General features: G+C 44.5%; 1 protein-coding gene across 1 annotated transcript in view; it reads left to right on the plus strand.

The window, feature by feature from the left end:
• Positions 1-23,001, plus strand: part of USP39 (ubiquitin specific peptidase 39) — a 36,746-nt gene that overhangs the window by 2,420 nt on the left and 11,325 nt on the right. Inside the window, 9 exon segments of the mRNA XM_032243558.1 lie at positions 829-898; positions 4,547-4,641; positions 7,108-7,244; positions 9,209-9,361; positions 13,723-13,948; positions 18,464-18,541; positions 20,425-20,492; positions 22,571-22,669; positions 22,671-22,760. Of these exon segments, the coding sequence (XP_032099449.1) occupies positions 829-898; positions 4,547-4,641; positions 7,108-7,244; positions 9,209-9,361; positions 13,723-13,948; positions 18,464-18,541; positions 20,425-20,492; positions 22,571-22,669; positions 22,671-22,760 (1,016 nt within the window).

Genomic DNA, 23,001 nt, shown 5'->3' on the forward strand with positions numbered 1-23,001 from the left:
CCTGATCTTGTGATCCGCCTGCCTCGGCCTTCCAAAGTGTTGAGGCGTGAGCCACTGAGCCTGGCCCTTTTTTTTTTTTTTTTTTTTTTGGAGACAGAGTTTTGCTCTTGTTGCCCAGGTTGGAGTGCAATGGTGCAGTCTTGACTCACTGTACCTGGTTCAAGCTGATTCTCCTGCCTCAACCTCCTGAATAGCTGGGATTACAGGTGCCCGCCACCATGCCCAGCTAATTTTTGTATATTTAGTAGAGATGGGGTTTCACCACTTTGGCCAGGTTGGTCTCAAATTCCTGACCTCACCCACCTCAGCCTCCCAGAGTGCTGGGATTACAGGCGTGAGCCACTGCGCCCAGCTAATGGACTTTTTTTCCATGTTGTTGCCACCCAAACAATAGGAGCTCATCTTGATTAGTTTTTCCCATTTCTGTTTCTTTTTTTGTACTGTTAGTTGGGCCTGAGTATAGGTTTCCCATTTTTTTTTTTCTATTTAGCCAAGAGACTGTCAGTCAATAGGTTTCCCATTTTCTTTTTTTTTTTTTCGCTGATAACATCTGAGAATTATAAGCTTAAGTTTCTCATTTTCTTTCTTTTTTTTTTTTTTTTTTTTTTTCATTTGCTCATGTTTATTCTTTTTTTTTTTTATTGCATTTTAGGTTTTGGGGTACATGTGAAGAACATGCAAGATTGTTGCATAGGTACACATATGGCAGTGTGATTTGCTGCCTTCCTCCCCTTCACCTATATCTGGCATTTCTCCCCATGCTATCTCTCCCCAACTCCCCACCCCCAGGTTTCCCATTTTCAAAGCCTGTGATGATTTTCCTTTCAGCCAAGAATGGCCGAGTGGATTCTGAGGACCGGAGGAGCCGCCACTGCCCATACCTGGACACCATTAATAGGTCGGTAGGACAGAGATGCTGAGAATAGCAAAAGAGCAATGGAATCTATGCAGAAGGTTTTTTGGACTGTACACTGAACAACACATTCACAAATTTTACTTCATTCATTTATTTATTTCATTGTTTCTGAGATGGAGTCTTGCTCTCTCACCCAGGCTGGAGTGCAGTGGTGTGATCTTGGCTCACGGCAACCTCTGCCTCCTGGGTTCAAGCAGTTCTCTGCCTCAGCTTCCCGAATATTTGGGATTATAGGTGCCCGCCACCATGCCTGGCTAATTTTTTTGTGTTTTAAGTAGAGACAGGGTTTCAACATCTTGGCCAGGCTCGTGTTGAAGTCCTGACCTCGTGATCCACTCACCTCAGCCTCCCAAAGTGTTGGGATTACAGATGTGAGCCACCACGCCTGGCCAATTTTACTTCTTTTAAACCTGTCCTAGAGAGTTATGCTTCTTGCAGTGCTAATCTTTGTTCTTTGATTTACAGTGTCAGAACACATATTGTTAAAGAGCTTTTCAGCTTATTTTGCATTTGCATGTTGGGATAATAGGTTGCATAGTATCCTTAAAGTAATAGTAGCACATTGAAATATTTATGGAGCACCTAATGTGTACTGGATACTATTTTGGGAGCCTGGGGTTCAGCAGAAAAAAGCACAAATTGTTTTAAAAAAGTTATAAGGGCTGTTCATTATGGTAGGCATGAACTACCTGTGGCTTCAGTGCTCTTGCAATTGAAGAACTGAATTTTACATTTGTTTAATTGAATTACAGTCAGCCTCAGTATTGGGATATGGAACCTGAAGATACAAAGGGCCAATTTTAAGGGGCTTGAACATTGTTTGAAAGCTGAGGTAGTTTACTTCATCATCACAATCTTTTTTCTGATTCTCGTGTGGCACGTAGAATGTTTTTCAACCTATATTGTAGGGGAATTTTCTACAATAATATAATTGTTCTTGTAAGAGCTGGGTGTGGTGGCTCACACCTGTAATCTCAGCCCTTTGGCAGGCAGGAGGATCACTTGAGGCCAGAAGTTTGAGACTAGCCTGGTCAACATAATGAGACCCATTTTTTTTTTTGATGGAGTTTTGCTTGTATTGCCCAGGCTGGAGTGCAATGGTGTGATCTTCGCTTACTGCAACCTCTGCCTCCCAGGTTCAAGTGATTATCCTGCCTCAGGCTCCTGAGTAGCTGGGATTATAGGCGTCCACCACTATGCCCAGCTAGTTTTTGTATTTTTTTAGTAGAAACGGGGGTTTTACCATGTTGGCCAGGCTGGTCTCAAACTCATGACCTGAGGTAATCCACCTGCCTTGGTCTCCCAAAGTGCTGGGATTACAAGTGTGAACTATGGCGGCCGGCCAGTGAGACTCATCTTTTATTTATGTATTTATTTATTTATTTTTGAGACAGAGTTTCGCTCTTGTTACCCAGGCTGGAGTGCAATGGCGTGATCTTGGCTCACCGCAACCTCCGCCTCCTGGGTTCAGGCAATTCTCCTGCCTCAGCCTCCTAAGTCGCTGGGATTACAGGCACGCACCACCATGCCCAGCTAATTTTTTGTATTTTCAGTAGAGACAGGGTTTCACCATGTTGACCAGGATGGTCTCGATCTCTTGACCTCGTGATCCACCCACCTCGGCCCCCCAAAGTGCTGGGATTATAGGCATGAGTATTTATTTATTTTTAAGATGGGGTTTCACCATGATGGCGAGGCTGGTCTTGAACTCCTGACCTCAGGTGAACCACCCACCTCGGCCTCCCAAAGTGCTGGGATTACAGGCATGAGCCACCATGCCTGGCCTGTATTTATTTATTTTTTAATTTAATTTTTATTAAAAATTTTTTATTATTAATTAATTTATTTATTTGTAGAGTTGGGGTTTCACCATGTTGGCCAGGATGATCTCGATCTCTTGACCTCGTGATCCGCCCACATATCGGCCTCCCAAAGTGCTGGGATTACAGGCGTGAGCCATTGCTCCCGGCCTGAGACTCATCTTTTAAAAAGACTTGAAAAAAGTAAAAGCTATGGCTGGGTGCTCTGGCTCATGCCTATAATCCCAGCATTTTTGGAGGCTGAGGCGGGCAGATTGCTTGAGCCCAGGAGTTCGAGACCATCCTGGGCAATATGGCAAAACCTCATCTCTACAAAAAATACAAAAAATTAGCCAGGTGTGGTGCACTCCTGTAGTCCCAGCTACTTGGGGGGCTGAAGCAGGAGGATTGCTTGAAGCTGGGAGGTTGAGGCTGCAGTGTTGAGATTGCGCCACTGCACTCCAGCCTGGATGACAAAGTGAGACCCCATCACAGCAAAAAAAAACGTCACAAGGGCTGTTCATTGTGGTAGGCATGAGCCACCTGTGGCTACAGTGCTCTTGCAATTGAAGAACTCAATTTTACGTTTTATTTAATTGAATTACAGTCAGCCTCAGTATCAGGATATGGAACCTGAAGATACAAAGGGCCAACCGTAAGGGGCTTGAACATTGTGTATTTTGGTATCTGAAGGGGTCCTAGAACCAGTTTCCTGTGGTTACTGATGGACAGCTGTTTTTGTTTTTAGTTGTTTGCTTTTTCGAGATGGGGTCTTGCTCTGTTGCCCATGCTGGAGTGCAGTGGCGTGATCTTGGCTCACTGCAGCCTCTGCCTCCCAAGTTCAAGCAGTTCTCCTACCTTGGCCTCCTGAGTAGCTGAGATTACAGGCAGACCACCACACCCAGCTCGTTTTTGTATTTTCAGTAGAGATAGGGTTTTACCATGTTGGCCAGGCTGGTCCCGAACTCCAGACCTTGGGTGATCCACCCTCCTCGGCCTCCCAAAGTGTTGGAATTGTAGGCATGAGCCACTGCACCCAGCAGGACAGCTTATTTTAAATTTAATTGTCAATAACCACTTTGTCTAGTGGCTTCTTTATTAGATAGCACAGCTCTTTGGGATCATTATCAGTTAATTAAGATTACTATTTGAGGATAAATCTCTTTGTGGGTTGAATGGAGGTAAGGTTTTTTTGTTCCTTTCTGCCCAGTCCTCTCTTTGCACTTGAATAAATAGATTTGTTTGTAGGTATTCTAAAATTTTTCAGCCTTTCCATTTGTTTTTATGGACAAAAAATATTTTTATTTTTAAATTAATTATTATTATTATTTTGTTTTTTTTTAAGAGAGGATCTCACTCTGTAGCCCAGGCTGGAGTGCAGTAGTGGATCAGAGCTCACTGTAGCCACAAACTCCTGGGCTAAAGTGATACATTTTTCTTTTGTGAAAGGATTTATTCATCCTTTTTATGTCCTCTCCACCTCCAGAATGCCGTTGGGGTCCTTTTACCTTACTCTGACTTACAGCTTTCCCTGTAGAAAAAGTGAATGCAGTGGGAAGTCCTGAACTAGTTACAAACACTAATGAGAAAGATACTTTTGGGTATTATATGTCTGGTGGAGACACCTCAACACTGCTTTGGAGCATGGCGGGTGGAGGTGAAGAATAATCAGTGTCCCCCAATAATCGGTGTATATATGGTTGTGAACTGTTTTCTGAAGGATGTTGTGTGGTATCATTGAACATCACAGAGCCAACACTGCTTCATTTGAGTGCCTTCCTACATGTCCATCCTATTGTTTATTTTTTTCTGTTTTGTTTTGTTTCCTTAGAAGTGTGCTGGACTTTGACTTTGAGAAACTGTGTTCTATCTCCCTCTCACATATCAATGCTTACGCTTGTCTGGTGTGTGGCAAATACTTTCAAGGTAAATGAATGTTAAAAATTATAAACTTGTTAAGCTTTGAGAGTTAGCTGCAGATCTGTTCCAGAGGGATTTTTTTTTTTTTTTAAAGAAAGTAAGCTGTTCTCAGGAATTATATCTACTAATTTCTATTTGTTCCTAGGAAATTGAAATATTCTTAGAAAACCAGCAAGAGGTTCTCTGACTGGTCAGAGCCTGGATAGATCTGAAAGGGAGAAAGGGCAAGTCATATGAAAGACTCTGGATTCTTGAATCTCTAATACATGTATTTTTTTATTTTTAATCTTTTTTTATTATTTTGAGACAGAGTCTCACTCTGTCACCCAGGTTGGAGTGCAATGGTGCAGTCTTGCCAGCTAATTTTTTTTTATTTACATGGAGTTTTGCTCTGTCACCCAGTCTGCAGTGCAGTGGCATGATCTTGGCTTACTGCAACCTCCACCTTCTGGGATCAAGCAATTCTCCTGCCTCAGCCTCCCAATTAGCTGGGATTACAGGCATACCACCATACATGGCTAATTTTGTATTTTTAGTAGAGACAGGGTTTCACCATGATGGCCAGGCTGGTCTCGATCTCCCAACCTCAGGTGATCTACCTTGGCTTCCCAAAGTACTGGGATTACAGGCGTGGGCCACCATGCCCAACCAATTTTTTTTCTTTTTTTTTTTTTTTTTGAGATGGAGTCACCCTCTGTCACCCAGGCTGGAGTGCAGTGGCATGATCTCAGCTCACTGAAACCTGTGCCTCCTGGGTTCAATCTATTGTCCTGCCTTAGCTTCCTCAGTAACTGGGATTACAGGCGTGTACCACCATGCCCAGCTAATTTTTTTTTTTTTTTTTTTTTACTTTTAGTAGAGATAGGGTTTTATCTTGTTGGTCAGGCTGGTCTCGAGCTCCTGACCTCATGATCTGCCTTCCTCGGCCTCCCAAACTGCTGGGATTTATAGGTGTGAGCTACTGCACCCGGCCAATTTTTTATTTTCAGTTTTATTTATTTATATTTTGAGCTGGAGTCTTGCCCTGTCGCCCAGGCTCACTTGCCTCCTGAGTTCAAGTGATTCTCCTGCCTCAACCTTCCAAGTAGCTGGGACTACAGGCATGCACCACCATGCCACCATGCCTGGCTAATTTTTGTATTTTTTAGTAGAAATGGGGTTTTACCATATAGGCCAGGCTAGTCTTGAACTCCTGACCTCAAGTAATCCACCCTCTTCAGCCTCCCAAAGTGCTGAGATTACAGGCATAAGCCATTGCACCAGGCCACATTTTTTTTTTTTTTTAAAGATGGGATTTTGCTCTGTTGCCCAGGCTGGTCTCAAAACTCCTGAGCTCAAGCAGTCTGCACTTTGAGGCCTCCCAAAGTGCTGGAATTATAGGTATGAGCCACTGTACCCCACCATCTGACTATTTTATTTTATTTTGTTTTGTATCGACAAGACTTTGTTATATTACCCAGGCTACACTTTTTTTTTTAATCCTTTAGCTCCACGGACTTTTTTTTCCCCCATTCTTTTCTAAAATGTATAATTTCAATTTATTCAGACCAAGCAGATGCCATGTACATAGGATAGTGGAGGGTTCAAATGAGGTAAAAACATCCTGACATGGTGGCTCACACCTGTAATCCTAGTATTTTGGGAGGCCAAGGCAGGAGGCTTGCTTTTAAAGCCAAGAGTTCAAGACTCACCTGGCTAAAATAACAAGATACTTTCTCAAATAAAAAAGAGAGAAAAACTATATTCTTTGCTCTTATAAGGAGCTTCTAAGAAGTCGAGGTTGACAATGTAAAACAACCAGCAAGTTCTGTTAGACCTTAAAGATTACTGCTAGACTGTGGCAGTGAATAAAAATAAAGGCAATAGGAGATGAAATATGGAAAAGTCAGTGTTAGCTGGAGTGTTTGTATTGAGTTCATGGAGGACTTGAGGTGGGACTTGAATTGGCAGGACATAGGAGTTTGAATGGTTAAGGGAGAGAGATTCTAGAAAGGAGTAGCAACAAGAAAAAAGTTACATAGATGCAGCATTGTCCTGAATATGGATAGTTGGAAATTCAGGACTGAGTGATGATGGATTGTCATAGGATATGTATGTATTTGTGCATATGTGTATTTATGCACACATATATGCATAGACATTTCTGATTTCATATATATAGGAAACTATACATAAAAAATATATGGGTTATATATATTAGGTTATATACATATTATATGTGAAATATTGAAATTTGTTTCCTCACTCAATGTCGTATGCCATCTAGGGAATGAAGTAATTAATGTGCCAGTTTTTCTTGCTCATTTTTTATAAGAGAAGTTCATGTGGAGGATTCATTTTATGAATGGCATAATGTTTGTTTTTTTGTGGATGCTAACATGTTTTGGTAGAAAATTATGAAAGGAAAAGCAAACCTGATCAGTGCCTTCTAGGATCTGCTCTTCTATTACAGCCTTTCCCCTTTCTCTACAGGCCGCGGTTTGAAGTCTCACGCCTACATTCACAGTGTCCAGTTTAGCCACCATGTTTTCCTCAACCTCCACACCCTCAAGTTTTACTGCCTTCCAGACAACTATGAGATCATCGATTCTTCGTTGGAGGATATCACGGTGTGTGTCTAAGAGGGTTGGTTTGGGGTTCATTCTTTTATGAGCCATCCCAGGGCTCCCAGGGGACTGCTCCATCTGAAGACAGGGAAGAATCTTTGTCCTTTTGGGCCTTGAGAGACTGCTTTGCCTTTTGGAAGGAACCAGGGAAACTGACTGTCATTTCTGCCTTTAACATTGAGGACTAGGACTGAAGAAATATGGCTGTATTCTGATAGGGTTTAAAGTGTTTTTGTGAAATCAATTACTCTTCCACACTTTGAAGCAGAGATATGAATTGGGCCTGGTATAGGACAGTAGTTACCAAGCTGCACATCAGCTCCTGGCTGCTTTTATCATATGATGTGGCCAGAGCATCCAGCCACAGATGTATCATCTGTGGGCTCTAGTTTGTGACCTGGACCAAGAGATACTCATTGTACTGAGCATGGAAAGTCCTCTTGGGCTTTGATTAGTGTTGGGCTTTTTATTATTATTTTTCTTTTCAGCATGTGGGGAATATTCATGGTGGCAAATGCTCTGTTTTGTCTTTATTTTTGAGATGGGGTCTCACTCTGTTGCCCAGGCAGGAGTGCAGCACCAGCACAGCTCACTATATCCTTGACCTCGTGGGTTCAAGTGATCCTCCCACCTGAGCCTCCGATGTAACTGGGACTACTGGCATGTACCATCATGCCCAGATAAATTTATTACTTTCTTTGTAGAGATGGGGTCTCATTGTGTTGCCCAGGTTGGTCATGCTCTGTTTATTTTTAAGGAGAGCATGGTAGTTTTTGAAATACTGCTTTTTCTACTTGTGAAAGTTTTATAAGCCTATTTTTTTTTTTTTTTTTGAGTCTCACATTATTGCCAGGCTGGAGTGCAGTGGCACCATCTCAGCTCACAGCAAAATCTCCGCCTCCCAGGTTCAAGCGATTCTACTGCCTTAGCAGTAGATTACAGTGTGTGCCACCACACCTAACTAATTTTTGTATTTTTAGTAGGGGCAGGGTTTCACCATGCCTGCATGGTCTTGATCTCCTGACCTCATGATCTACCCACTTCGACCTCCCAAAGTGCTGGGATTACTGGCGTGAGCCACTGCCCCTGGCCAAGCCTGTTAATAATTGAGGTTAAAATAGTTGTAGAGAGGCTGGGTGCAGTGGCTCACACTTGTAATCCCAGCACTTTGGGAGGCTGAGGCAGGTAGATCACTTGAGGTCAGGAGTTTGAGACCAGCCTGTCCAACATGATGAGACCTTGTTTCTACTAAAAGTACAAAATTACCCAGGCATGGTGGTGCATGCTTATAATCCCAGCCACTTGGGAGGCTCAGGCAGGAGAATTGCTTGAACCTGGGAGGTGGCTGTTACAGTGAACCGGGATCGTGCTATGGTACTCCAGCCTGGGCAACAGGAGCAAAACTCGGTCTCAAAAAAAAAAAGTTATGGATAGTATTTATAGAGGGAGAAACTTGAATAAATTCAGTGTTTCAGAGTGAGTTTGGGATGACCTCTGTCCAGTCTGTGACGTAATGACTGTGGTGACTGAACCTGGGAAGCATCTGATCCTGCTCTTTCAGTCCCAGGAAGTCATGGAGATCCTCAGTCTCACCCGGAGTGGAGGAAACTCTCCTGCTCCGAAGCTAAGAACATGTGCTGCCCCTGGGAGGTTCTGAGACTTAGACTACCTTTAGAAACTTGAGTATTGTATCGTTTCTGGCAGTCAGTTATGAGTTGACCAGACCTGAGGTCTGCGAAAATCACTGGGATTCAGTGATTTTGGGTTAAACACAGAGCCTTATAGATTAGTCATGGGAGAGGATCTACCCATGTTAATTCAATCTTTACATCTATTGGTTGGGACTCTTTGGGTGTGTTGTGCGATGTTCGTGGCCAAAGTGTTTTTGCTTTTGCAGAAATTGCTGCTCCAGACATTTCTTGTGAACTCAGCTCTTAAACAACTTAGAATTTTCTTTTGTTTTACAGTATGTATTGAAGCCCACTTTCACAAAGCAGCAAATTGCAAACTTGGACAAGCAAGCCAAATTGTCCCGGGCATATGATGGTACCACTTACCTGCCGGGTATCGTGGGACTGAATAACATAAAGGCCAATGACTATGCCAACGCTGTCCTTCAGGTAGGATCAAGACAGGAACACTGAGGAAGGGAAGGACACCCAGAAGACTGGGCATAGCGGTTCACGCCTGTAATCCCAACACTTTGGGAGTAATCCCAACTCATGATCTGAGGTGGGCAGATCATGAGGTCAGGAGTTTAAGACCAGCCTGGCCAGCATGGTGAAACCCCATCTCTACTAAAAATACAAAAGTTAGCTGTGTGTGGTGGTGTGCGCTTGTAATCCCAGCTACTGGGGAGGCTGAGGCATGAGAATGGCTTGAACCCAGGAGGCGAAGGTTGCAGTAAGCCGAGATTGTGTCACTGCACTCCAGACTGGGTGACAGAGAAAGACTCTTGTCTCAGAAAAAAAAAAAAAAGAAAAAAAAATTTCTACAGTGTGCACCTATTACTTGTATAATTTTCTTAAAAATAACTTAATTGGGCCTGGTGCGGTGGCTCACGCCTGTAATCCCAGCACTTTGGGAGGCCGAGGTGGGTGGATCACGAGGTCAAGAGATCGAGACCATCCTGGTCAACATGGTGAAAGCCCGTCTCTACTAAAACTACAAAAAATCAGCTGGGCATGGTGGCGCGTGCCTGTAATCCCAGCTACTCAGGAGGCTGAGGCAGGAGAATTGCCTGAACCCAGGAGGCGGAGGTTGCGGTGAGCCGAGATCGCGCCATTGCACTCCAGCCTGGGTAACAAGAGCTAAACTCCGTCTCAAAAAAAAAAAATAACTTAATTGAAAATAGGACAGCTTTGGCTTTCTGCCTTTCCCATTTCAGGGTTATGGGCACATGGGTAAAAAAGTCACTGGCTAGCCAGCACAGCAAACATCTACACCATTTTAAAAAAAACAACAGAATGCATCTGGCGTGTTTCTTACTTGATACTGTAAAGCCACACGGATTCAGTCCCTCATTCCCTGGAAGTTCCAGAGGCCATGAGCCCAGAGGCTAGAAAAAAACCTCACCATTTCACAGCAGCTTAGTGAGCAGACAAAGGAATGCTCTGCTTGTTGCAGAACAATTCGACTATAGTCCTTAGCAAGACTCAGTGTCTGAGGATCATCTGACTATACAAGAAGGCAGTAATTTCTTGGCCAGTACACATACTATTTCCTGTCCCTCTCTTTTTTTTTTGAAATGGAGTCTCACTTGTGCCCAGGCTGGAGTATGGTGGCGCTATCTCAGATCACTATAACCTCCGCCTCCTTGATTCAAGTGATTCTCTCATTTCAGCCTCCCAAGTAGCTGGGATTACAGGATTGCACCACTATACCTGGCTAATTTTTGTATTTTTAGTAGATTTTGTACTTTTAGTAAATTTTGTATTTTTAGTAGAGACACGGTTTTGCCATGTTGGCCAGGCTGACTCAAAACTCCAGACCTCAGGCAATCCGCCCTCTTTGACCTCCCAAAATGTTGGGATTACAGGCGTGAGTCACTGTGCCTGGTCCCCTCCTCCCAGTTTTATAGCTCAGACTAATGAGCCTGTGTTTCTTCGTGAAACTAATATGGCTGGTTTTTATCTTTTCGCTTAATGAGGTCCTAAACCTTTTGACCATTTTATTTTATTTTTTATTTTTTAAAAATTGATTTATTTTACTTTAGGTGCATACTATATCTGTCATTGCTCCCCATGTTATCCCTCCCCACCCCCCCCCGCCCCCCCCACCCCCCCCTATCTCTCCCCTACCCCCCCAACTGCCCCCAGTGTGTGATGCTCCTCTCCCTGAGTCCTCGTGTTCTTGTTGTTCAACACCCACCTGTGAGTGAGAACATACGGTGCTTGGCTTTCTGTTCTTGTGTCAGTTTGCTGAGAATAATGGTTTCTAGATTCATCCAAGTCCCTCCAAAGGACACGAACTCATTGATTTTTATAGCTGCATAGTATTCCATAGTGTATATGTACCACATTTTCTTTGTGTAGTCTGTCATTGATGGGCATTTGGGTTGGCTCCAGGTATTTGCTATTGTACACAGGGCTGCAGTGAACATACGTGTGCATGTGTCTTTATAGTAGAACAATTTATAGTTCTTTGGGTATTTACCCAGTAATGGGATTGCTGGGTTAAATGGAATTTCTATTCCTAGATCCTTGAGAAATCGCCACACTGTCTTCCACAATCGTTGAACTAATTTATACTTCCACCACTGTATAAGAGTGTTCCTATTTCTCCACATCCTCTCCAGCATCTGTTGTCTCCAGATTTTTTATTTTTATTTTTATTTTTATTTATTTTTTTTTTTTTTGAGACGGAGTTTCACTCATGCTACCCAGGCTGGAGTGCAATGGGGCGATCTCGGCTCACCGCAACCTCCGCCTCCTGGGTTCAGGCAATTCTCCTGCCTCAGCCTCCTGAGTAGCTGGGATTACAGGCACGCACCACCATGCCCAGCTAATTTTTTGTATTTTTAGTAGAGACGGGGTTTCACCATGTTGACCAGGATGGTCTCGATCTCTTGACCTCGTGATCCACCCGCCTCGGCCTCCCAAAGTGCTGGGATTACAGGCTTGAGCCACCGCGCCCAGCCCCGATTTTTTATTTTTTTAAGACGGGGTTTCACCATGTTGGTCAGGCTGGTCTTGAACTCCCGACCTCAGGTGATCCACCTGCCTTGGCCTCCAAAGTGCTTGGATTACAGGCGTGAGCCACCACGCCCGGCCGTCTCCAGATTTTTTAATCGCCATTCTAACTGGCGTGAGATGATATCTCAGTGTGGTTTTGATTTGCATTTCTCTAATGACCAGTGATGATGAGCATTTTTTCATGTTTGTTGGCCTCATATATGTCTTCTTTTGAAAAGTGTCTGTTCATATCCTTTGCCCACTTTTGAATGGGGTTGTTTTTTTCTTGTATATCTGTTTTAGTTCCTTGTAGATTTTGAATATTAGCCCTTTGTTAGATGGGTAGATTGCTTAATTTTTTCCCATTCTATTGGTTGCTGATTTGCTCTAATGATGGTTTCTTTTGCTGTACAGAAGCTCTGGAGTTTAATTAGATCCCATTTGTCTATCTTGGCTTTTATTGCCATTGCTTTTGGTGTTTTAGTCATGAAGTCCTTGCTTATGCCTATGTCCTGGATGGTTTTGCCAACAGACGATTTTCTTTTCTTTTCTTTTTTTTTTTGAGACTGAGTTTCGCTCTTGTCACCCAGTCTAGAGTGCAGTGGATTTTGGCTCTCTGCAGCCTCTGCCTCCCAAGTTCAAGCGATTCTCCTGCCTCAGCCCCTCAAGTAGCTGGGATTATAGGTGCGTGCCACCATGCCTGGTTAATTTTTGTATTTTTAGTAGAAACTGGGTTTTACCATGTTGGCCAGGCTGGTCTTGAACTTCTGACCTCAAGTGATTCTTCTGCCTCGGCCTCCCAAAGTGCTGGGATTACAGGCTTGAGCCACCTTGCCTGGCTGAATGTTTTCCATCATAACAGACTATATTTACTTAAAAAAATTTTTTTTGGCAGGGCCTGGTGGCTCAGTCATGAGAATTGCTTCAACCTGGGAGGCGGAGGTTGCAGTGAGTCAAGATCTTGCCACTGCACTCCAGCCTGGGGGATAGAGCAAGACTTTGTCTCCAAAAAAAAAAAAAAGTTCAATAGGTTTTTGGGGAACAGGTGGTGTTTGGTTTCATGAATAAGTTCTTTAGTGGTGATTTCTGAGATTTTGGTCACCCATCACCTGAGCAGTGTACACTATACCCAATGTGTAGTCTTTTATCCCTCAGCCCCCTCCCACCATTTCCCCCAAGTCCCCAAAGTCCATTGTATTATTCTTACACCTTTGCGTCCTCACAGCTCCCTGTATTTACCTTTATGTACAATTATATGGTTTTATTATGGGAAAACATCATATTTTAAGATAATTTTCATATTAGTTTGGAGTTGAGAGATGGGAGAACTATGTTTCCTAGGTAGTTATCTTTGCTTCAGCCAAAATGGATGATGAAGAAAAGAGTATTTGGATTTTACCCTTCTACCTTATGAATTTAAGTATTGTCACAGCATAATTAGAGTAACAAAAGGAAATTGTTAAATAAATTGACAGAGATTTGAATACCTGTGGTTTTTGTTTTGTTTTGTTTTAAACTTATTATTATCCACATCAGCAAAGTGTCTGCAGAACTGTAGTTCTTAGGAAACTCAATTTTTTTTTTTCTTGTTTCCATTATCAAATCAGTGGTATTTCAGAAACTCAGTGTTAAGGATAGTTCTGTAATGTGAGCCTGGGTAGGATTCTCCAAGGGTCTATTTACTTTGGGCTCTTTAAGGCCATCACAGGTAGATCACAGGATTCTATTAGGAGATCTTTAGTTGGAAGAGCTTGGCTCAAGGGGTCCTACAAAGGGGCTTTGGGTTAATTGGAGTGTTTGGTTTTCAGGCTCTATCTAATGTTCCTCCTCTCCGGAACTACTTTCTGGAAGAAGACAACTATAAGAACATCAAGCGTCCTCCAGGGGATATTATGTTCTTGTTGGTCCAGCGTTTTGGAGAGCTGATGAGAAAGCTCTGGAACCCTCGAAATTTCAAGGCACATGTGTCTCCCCATGAGATGCTTCAGGCAGTTGTACTTTGCAGTAAGAAGACTTTTCAGATCACTAAACAAGGTAAGGAGCAAGCCATTCATGTTTCCCTTGACTTCAGGACAACAAAACCAGTTTGATGAACAAATTTATTTCCATATGGCAGTGAATTTTTTTTTCTTTTTTTTTTTTTGAGACAGAGTCTAACCCACTCTGTCACCCAGGCTGGAGTGCAATGGTGTGGTCTCAGCTCACTGCAACCTCTGCCTCCCTGGTTCAAGCGATTCTCCTGCCTCAGCCTCCCCAGTAGCTGGGACTACAGGTCCATGCCACCACACCTGGCTAATTTGTGTATTTTTAGTAGAGATGGGGTTTTACTTTGTTGGCCAGGCTGGTCTCAAACTCCTGACCTTGTGATCTGCCTACCTTGGTTTCCCAAAGTGCTGGGATTACAGGTGTGAGCTACCTGCCTTTTTTTTTTTTTTTTAAGAGGTAGAGTCTTGGCCGGGCGCGGTGGCTCACGCCTGTAATCCCAGCACTTTGGGAGGCCGAGGCGGGTGGATCACGAGGTCAAGAGATCGAGACCATCCTGGTCAACATGATGAAACCTCGTCTCTACTAAAAATACAAAAAAATTAGCTGGGCATGGTGGCGCGTGCCTGTAATCCCAGCTACTCAGGAGGCTGAGGCAGGAGAATTGCCTGAACCCAGGAGGCGGAGGTTGCGGTGAGCCGAGATCGCGCCATTGCACTCCAGCCTGGGTAACAAGGGCGAAACTCCGTCTCAAAAAAAAAAAAAAGAGGTAGAGTCTTGCTCTTTTGACCAGGCTGCAGTGGTGGGATTATAGTTCACTGCAGCCTTGGACTTCTGGACTCAGGGGATCCTCTTGCCTCAGCTTCAGGTAGCTGGGATTACAGGCATAAGCCACTGTGCCCAGCTGCAGTGTACAGTGTACGTGGATAGTATGGTTAGATTCCTCATTATTCTCTGATCAGTCTGCCCTGCTGAGTCCCAGGAGATTCCAGCTGAATACAAAGTCTGTCTTATTTGGTAAATTAAATTATGTGACTTGGAATACCAGGAGGCTGGGAAAGACACTAGCCTTTATTAAACACCTATCACCTATCCTTATTTTTTCATGTCCTACATTTGAGTGTTACAATGATTTTTTTTTTTTTCTTTTTTTGAGATGGAGTCTTACTTTGTTGCCTAGGCTGGAATGCAGTGGTGTGATCTCTGTTCATTGCAACCTCTGCCTCCTGGGTTCAAAGGATTCTCCTGCCTCAGCCTTCCAAGTAGCTGGGATTACAGGTGCCCACCACCATGCCCTGCTAATTTTTGTATTTTTAGTAGAGAGGGGGGTTTCACCATGTTGACCAGGCTGGTCTTGAACTCCTGACCTCAAGTGATACACCTGCTTTGGCCTCCCAAAGTTCTAGAATTACAGGTGTGAGCCACTGCACCTGACCTCTAATGAACTATTTTGACTGTTTCTATCTCTCCAAACCCAATTTGTTATTATCTTATGAGTAAAGTGGACACTGTAACTTTGTACCTGAATCTCATGTGGTATCCTCTAGTGTCCATGTTAGTTTATTCAACATTCACTCATGGTGCTAGGTTTTAGAGCAGCAGGGATAAGAAACATGATTTTTCTCTTTGAAGAACTTCCAGTCTAGTGGGGAAATCGTTATGTAGAAAGGTTGAGTGTGCTGCCATAAGCCTGTGGTCTGAGCTACTTGAGAGGCTGAGGCAGCAGTATTGCCTGAGCCCAGGAGTTCAAGGCCACAGTGAACTATGATCATACCAGTGCAGTCCAGCTGGGCAACAGAGCAAAAAAAACCCTGTCTTTAAAAATGAATAAGGAGATTTCAACTATCTTTTTTTTTTTTTTATAAAAGGTAATTACAGGGTGTTATGTGCTGTTCTGTGGAAGGGAGTGTGGAAGAAAGACCCCCTCAACTGAACATGTAGGAGGTAGATGAGAGGTCAGAGTGGAGGAGGAGACCCCTGAGTTTTACGTAGAGTTAAAGGCAGGTTGGGGTGGAGGCTGGGCATTCTAGGTAGAGAGGACATGGTGGGCAGAAGTGAAAAGTGCCTGGAATAGACGGACTGCAAGTAACTGGACCCATGGACTCCAGGGATCAATGGAGAGTTGAGATGTAGATCCTGAGGGAGGGACCTGATGGCCTGGTTTATAAGCCACCATAAGGAGCTTGGATTATATCCTGATAATAGCTGGGGTCATTGAAGGCTTATTATTTTTTTTTGTGATGGGATACCACTCTCTTGCCCAGGCTGGAGTACAGTGGTGCGATCTTGGCCCACTGCAACCTCTGCCTCCTAGATTCAAGCAATTCTCCTGCCTCAGCCTCTGAGTAGCTGGGACTGTAGGCACCTGCCACCACACCTGGCTAGTTTTTTTGCATTTTTAGTAGAGACAGGGTTTCACCATGTTGGCCAGATTGGTCTCGAACACCTGACCTCAGGTGATCTGTCCACCTCAGCCTCCCAAAGTGCTGGGATTACAGGTGTGAACCTCTGTGCCTGGCCTCACTGAAGGCTTTTAACAACGGTGTGACATCAGCGTTGTTTTTATTTATTTATTTTATTTTATTTATTTATTTATTTATTTTTGAGACGGAGTTTCGCTCTTGTTACCCAGGCTGGAGTGCAATGGTGCGATCCCGGCTCACCGCACCCACCGCCTCCCAGGTTCAGGCAATTCTCCTGCCCCAGCCTCCTGAGTCGCTGGGATTACAGGCATGCGCCACCATGCCCAGCTAATGTTTTGTATTTTTAGTAGAGACGGGGTTTCACCATGTTGACCAGGATGGTCTCGATCTCTTGACCTCGTGATCTACCCGCCTCGGCCTCCCACAGTGCTGGGATTACAGGCTTGAGCCACTGCGCCTGGCACGTTGTTTTTAAAACATTATTTTGGCTGGGCATGGTGGCTCAAACCTATAATCTCAGCACTTCGGGAGGTCGAGGTGGGTGGATTGCTTGAGCCCAGGAGTTAGAGACCATCCTGGGCAACATAGTGAGACCCTGTATCCACAAATAAATTTTTTAAATTAGCCAAGCATGATGTCACATACCTGTTGTTCCAGCTACTTGGGAGGCTGAGGTTGGAGGATTGCTTGAGCCTGGGAGGTAGAAACTGCAGTGGATCGTGTTTGCACCGCTGCACTCCAGCCTGGGCAACAGAGCAAGACCTCCGTCTGTAAAATAAAAACAAAAACATTATTCTGGCTGAGGATTGACTTAGAGGGGATGTTGAGTAGTGGCTTTTAAGTCTCTGTTACTTAAGGAGAAATAGGGGGAATCAAGGTGATAAGGAATGGGTCCCATGGAGCACTCGTTTTACGGTTAGTAGGAAATAAGATATACTTTGGGTTGGATAATACATATTGATCAGAAGCCCATGATTTAGTCTCAGTTGAGCAGAAATTGTAAGCCATTTGAGCTTGGTAATTAATGGTGTTTAGTAGTTTACAACATGGCCAATAAAATCTTAATCAGGTGTCAGGCACGCTGGCTCATGCCTGTAATCCTAGCACTTTGGGAGGCCAAAGTGGGAGGATTGCTTGAGCCCAAGAGTTCAAGACCAGCCTGAGCAACATAGTGAGACAGACTTTCTCTACAAAAAATTTAAAAGTTAGCTGGGTATGATGGTACGCACCTGTAGTCCCAGCTACTTGGGAAACTGAGGTGGAAGGATTATTTGAGCCTGGGAGCCAGAGCTTGCAGTGAGCTGAAGTTGTACCACTGTTAGACTGAGGTGGGAGGATCATTTGAGGTCAAGAGTTCGAGACCATCCTGGCCAACATGGTGAAACCCCATTTCTAATAAAAATACAAAAATTTGGCCTGGGGCCCTGAGTGGGCGGCTGGGTAGCGTCGCCGTATCGCTCCTGCTCGGGCCCGAGCCAAAAAGGAGAAAAAAAAAATACAAAAATTAGGTGAGCATGGTGGCAGGCACCTGTAATCCCAGCTACTTGGGAGGCTGACATAGGAGGATTGCTTGAATCCAGGAGGTGGAGGTCATAGTGAGCCGAGATGGTGCCACTGCACTCCAGCCTGGGCGACAGAGGGAGACTGTCTTTAAAAAAAAAAAAAAAAAAAAGGTAGCCATTATCCTAGAAACGTCTGAGTGGCAGGCTCTGTAGACAGCATTTTCATGGAATATTGTCGTCTGCTTATTCCCAGAACCGCTTGTTCTGTATGCCTCTTCAGTCCTAGTGCTAGACACTTTCCTGCAAGACAAGAATCCTTGTGAGCTAGAGAAGGGAAGAAGGAAGTCTGAGCTTACTCTAGAGAAAAGTGAACGTTAAAAGGTCATTATGCATTTGTTTTGGCCATCACTGGACGATGAGTAACAGTCCTGGTATGAATCAGAGAGCCTAGGGAGTTAAGATTGGAAGAGTTAGAGCTTGACCTTGAGGAGTGCCAGCATTTAATGGTCAGATAGAAGAGGATGCACAGGAGTTGGGATGGGATGGGATGGTCAGAGAGGAATGGGGAGAGCCAGGAATGCCAGCCAAGTTATTCTAATGCCACTTACCTTCAACATTTTCTACCCTTCCTTTTTTCCCAGGGGATGGAGTCGACTTTCTTTCTTGGTTTTTGAATGCTCTACACTCAGCTCTGGGGGGGACAAAGAAGAAAAAGAAGAGTAAGTCATTTACTTATAAAAAGGAGCTCTTTTGTTCCCTTTTAAAAAAAACTTTGCGGCTGGCCTGGGCCAGTGACTCATGCCTATAATCCCAGCACTTTGGGAGGCCGAGGTGGGTGGATCAGCTGAGGTCAGGAGTTTGGGACCGGCCTGGCCAATGTGGCGAAACCCCATCTCTGCTAAAAATGCAAAAGTTAGCCAGGTGTGATGGCGCATGCCTGTAATCACAGCTACTTGGGAGACTGAGGCAGGAGAATCGCTTGAATCTGGGAGGCAGAGATTGCAGTAAGCCGAGATTTGTGCCACTACATTCCAACCTGGGTGATGAGCGAGAGTCTATTTCAAAAAAAAACCAAAAACCAAAAAAACTTTGCAACTTCTCATTCTTTTGTTAACTTTTTCTGGGGAAGGGTAGTATCTATTTTATACATTAGCTGAATTTTCTTTTTGAATAGGCCCTTCTTCATAGTTTTTGCTGGAATATGGTTATAGTCCCAGTGGTATTTTATTTTATATATATTTTATTATTTTAAAAAAATTATTTATTTTTCTTATAAGACGAGGTTTCACCATGTTGGCCAGGCTGGTCTTGAACTCCTGACCTCAGGTGATCTGCCCACCTCAGCTTCCCAAAGTGCTACCACTGCACCCAGCCTTATTTTACATATTTTTTGAGATGGAGTCTCGCTTTGTCACCCAGGCTGGAGTGCAGTGGCACAGTCTCAGCTCACTGCAGCCTCCATCTCCCAGGTTCAAGCAATTCCCCTCCCTCAGCCTTCCGAGTAGTTGGGATTACAGGCGCCCACCACCATGCCCAGCTAATGTTTGTATTTTTAGTAGGGACAAGGTTTCACCATGTAGGCAGGCTGGTCTCCAACTTCTGACCTCAGGTGATTCCCCCATCTAGGCTTCCCAGAGTGCTGGAATTACAGGTGTGAGCCACCACACCTGGCTGCTGATGGTGTCTTGATGTGGGAATGTGGCCTGTTGCTCTTCTCACTTGATGGCCCTGCCCTCTACCAGGTGTCTTCAGCCTGTGCTAACCCTATGAGTTCTCTAACTTGCATCCTGGCAGGATTCTAGAACCTGGTTGTGCTTTCTCTCTTGTTGCTTTGATGCTGTTCTGGCCCATCTCTTAGTCTGTCATTGTCCTTTTGTGTTCATTACAGGTTGGACATTGTCTCCTTTTGAAAGTAGCATATGGTTATGGGAAGCCCCTTGGCTGTACCTTGTTTGGCTTGTGAATTTTTTTCTGTTATTTATGTGTCACCAGGCTCTGTAAATCACTCATTCATTTTGAACACATTTACTTTTTCTTTTATGGACTAGGCCCTGTGATGGAGGATCAAAAGTTGTCTTAAGGGGGCTGGCGTGGTAGCTCACACCTATAATCCCAGCACTTTGTGAGGCCGAGGTGGGTGGATCACCTGAGGTCAGGAGTTTGAGACCAGCCTGACCAACGTGGAGAAACCCTGTCTCTACTAAAAATAAAAAATTAGCCGGGCATGGTGGCGTATGCCTTGTAATCCCAGCTACTTGGGAGGCTGAGGCAGGAGAAGTGCTTGAACCTGGGAGGTGGAGGTTGTGGTGAGCCAAGATTACGCCATTGCACTCCAGCCTGGGCAACAAGAGCAAAAATCTGTCTCAAAAAAAAAAAAAAAAAAAAAAAAAAAATTGAAGAGAAATAAAGTAATGATTTACACAAATAATAATAAAGGTACCATGGTGGTATATGGTACAAATGGAAACTTCTGTGTTCAGTGAGCGCTCTGGGTCTTTTGCTGGAAGAGGCTAGTTTATTTCAGAAATTTAGAAGCTAGAAATATATTTTGGACATGTTTTCCAACCTCACGGAATTTGTCTTTTGCTTTCTGTTTGTGCAGCTATTGTGACTGATGTTTTCCAGGGGTCCATGAGGATCTTCACTAAAAAGCTGCCCCATCCTGATCTGGTGAGTTAGTTGAGCCTGGGTCTTGGACTGATTTATATTGCTTGAGGGGGCTTAGGGAAGATGAAGAGATGCTTAGAGAACTGAGAAACCTGCTTGCCCCATGAAGAGGCTCAACAAAGCACCTGCCTAGTGGCAGCTCTGACTGGTCCATGTCATGCTAGTGCACTTTTCAGTTTGGGAGTTAGTGGTGGGATGTACTCTGCTGGTTTAAGTGGTCTGGCCACTAGGTAGTGCTGATTTGTTTTTTCAGAAAGCTCAGATAAGCTTTCTTTATTTTTCTGAGACAGAGGCTCCATCTGTCGCCCAGGCTGGAATGCAATGGTGTGATCTCGGCTCACTGCAACCTTTACCTTGCAAGTTCAAGCAATTCTCCTGCCTCGGCCTCCTGAGTAGCTGTGATTACAGGCACTTGCCACCACGTCCTGCTGCTTTTGTATTTTTAGTATTGACAGGGCTTCACCATGTTGGTCCGGGCTGGTCTCGAACTCCTGACCTCAGGTGATCTATTCTCTTCGGCCTCCCAAAGTGTTGGGATTATAGGCATGAGCCATTGTGCCTGGCCCTCAGCTAAGCTTCCTAGATGGCCTTAGAGCTTTTCTTTTTTGAGATGAAGTTTCGCTCTTGTTGCCTAGTCTGGAGTGAAATAGCACGATCTTGGCTCACTGTAGCCTCCACCTCCCGGGTTCAAGCAATTCTCCTTCCTCAGCCTCCCAAGTAGCTGGAATTACAGGCCTGCACCACCATGCCTGGCTAATTTTTGTATTTTTAGTAGAGATGGGGTTTCACTTTGTTGGTCAGGCTGGTCTCGAACTCCTGACCTCAGGTGATCCATCTATAATTGGCCTCCCAAAGTGCTGGGATTACAGGTGTGAGCCACTGTGCCCTGCCCACTTTCTTTTGTCTTTTTTTTAATGGATTTTGTTTTTCTTTTTTGAGATAAGCTCTCACTCTGTCACTCAGGCTGAGTGTAGTAGCGTGATCATGGTTCACTGCAGCCTCAACCCCCCCAGCTCAAGTGATCCAGTCACCTCAGCCTCCCCAGAAGCTGGGACTATAGATGCACACCACCACACATGGCTAATATTTTTTATTTATTTTTATTTATTTTATTTTTATTTTTTTGAGACGGAGTTTCGCTTTCGTTACCCAGGCTGGAGTGCAATGGCGCAATCTCGGCTCACCGCAACCTCCGCCTCCTGGGTTCAGGCAATTCTCCTGCCTCAGCCTCCTGAGTAGCTGGGATTACAGGCGTGCGCCACCATGCCCAGCTGATTTTTTGTATTTTTAGTAGAGACGGGGTTTCACCATGTTGACCAGGATGGTCTCGATCTCTTGACCTCATGATCCACCCGCCTCGGCCTCCCAAAGTGCTGGGATTACAGGCGTGAGCCACCGCGCCGGCCCAATTTTTTTAATTTTAATTTAATTAATTTATTTATTTTGAGATGGAGTTTCGCTCTTGTTGCCCAGGCTGGAGTGCAGTGGCGCGATATTGGCTCACTGCAACCTCTGCCTCCAGAGTTCAAGCGATTCTCCTGCCTCAGCCTCCCAAGTAGCTGGGATTACAGGCATGCGCCACCATGCCTGGCTAATTTTGTATTTTTAGTAGAGATGGGGTTTCTCCATGTGGGTTAGGGCAGTCTCGAACTCCCGACCTGTGGTGTCCACCCACCTTGGTCTCCCAAAGTGCTGGCATTATGGGTGTCAGCTATTGCACCCGGCCAATTTTTTATTTTTTGGAGAGATGGAATCTCACTATGTGCCCACGCTGCTCTTGAAGTCCTGAACTCAAGCATTCTTCTCACCTTGGCCTCCCAAAGTGCTGAGATTATAGGCGTGAGCCACCACACTTGGCCTTAGAGCTTTTTAGATAGTCTGTTACATGTGCAAAATCTCTTTAAAGAAGGAAACCTGTTCTTAAGTTCATCTAACCACGTGTTGCATGCCAAACTGCCCAATCTCTCAGGCACCTCTCTTTGTTCCTTTGGATGAAGGAAATTTCAGCATAGCAAAACATCGGTTTTGTATTGGTTGCGATACCACTCAAACTCCTTTCCTCTCTTCTCACTGATTTCTAGCCGGCAGAAGAAAAAGAGCAGTTGCTTCACAATGATGAGTACCAGGAGACAATGGTGGAGTCCACTTTTATGTACCTGACGCTGGACCTTCCTACTGCCCCCCCTCTACAAGGACGAGAAGGAGCAGCTCATCATTCCCCAAGTGCCGCTCTTCAACATCCTGGCCAAGTTCAATGGCATCACTGAGAAGGTAGCCCATTAGCAGCCCTGCCCTGCCAATACTTATCCTTGCTCTCTTGACTTTTTCATTTTCTTTCTTTTTTTTTTTTTTTTTTGAGATGGAGTCTTGCTCTGTCATCCAGGCTAGAGTGCAGTGGCGCAATTTCAGCTCACTGTATCCTCTGCTTCCCAGGTTCAAGTGATTCTCCTGCCTCAGCCTCCTGAGTAGCTGGGATTACAGGCACCCACCACCATGCCCAGCTAATTTTTGT

This window comes from Sapajus apella, unplaced genomic scaffold (assembly GCF_009761245.1).
Source record: "Sapajus apella isolate SASKATOON/1434 unplaced genomic scaffold, GSC_monkey_1.0 scaffold52, whole genome shotgun sequence".
Taxonomy (NCBI): Eukaryota; Metazoa; Chordata; class Mammalia; order Primates; family Cebidae; genus Sapajus; species Sapajus apella.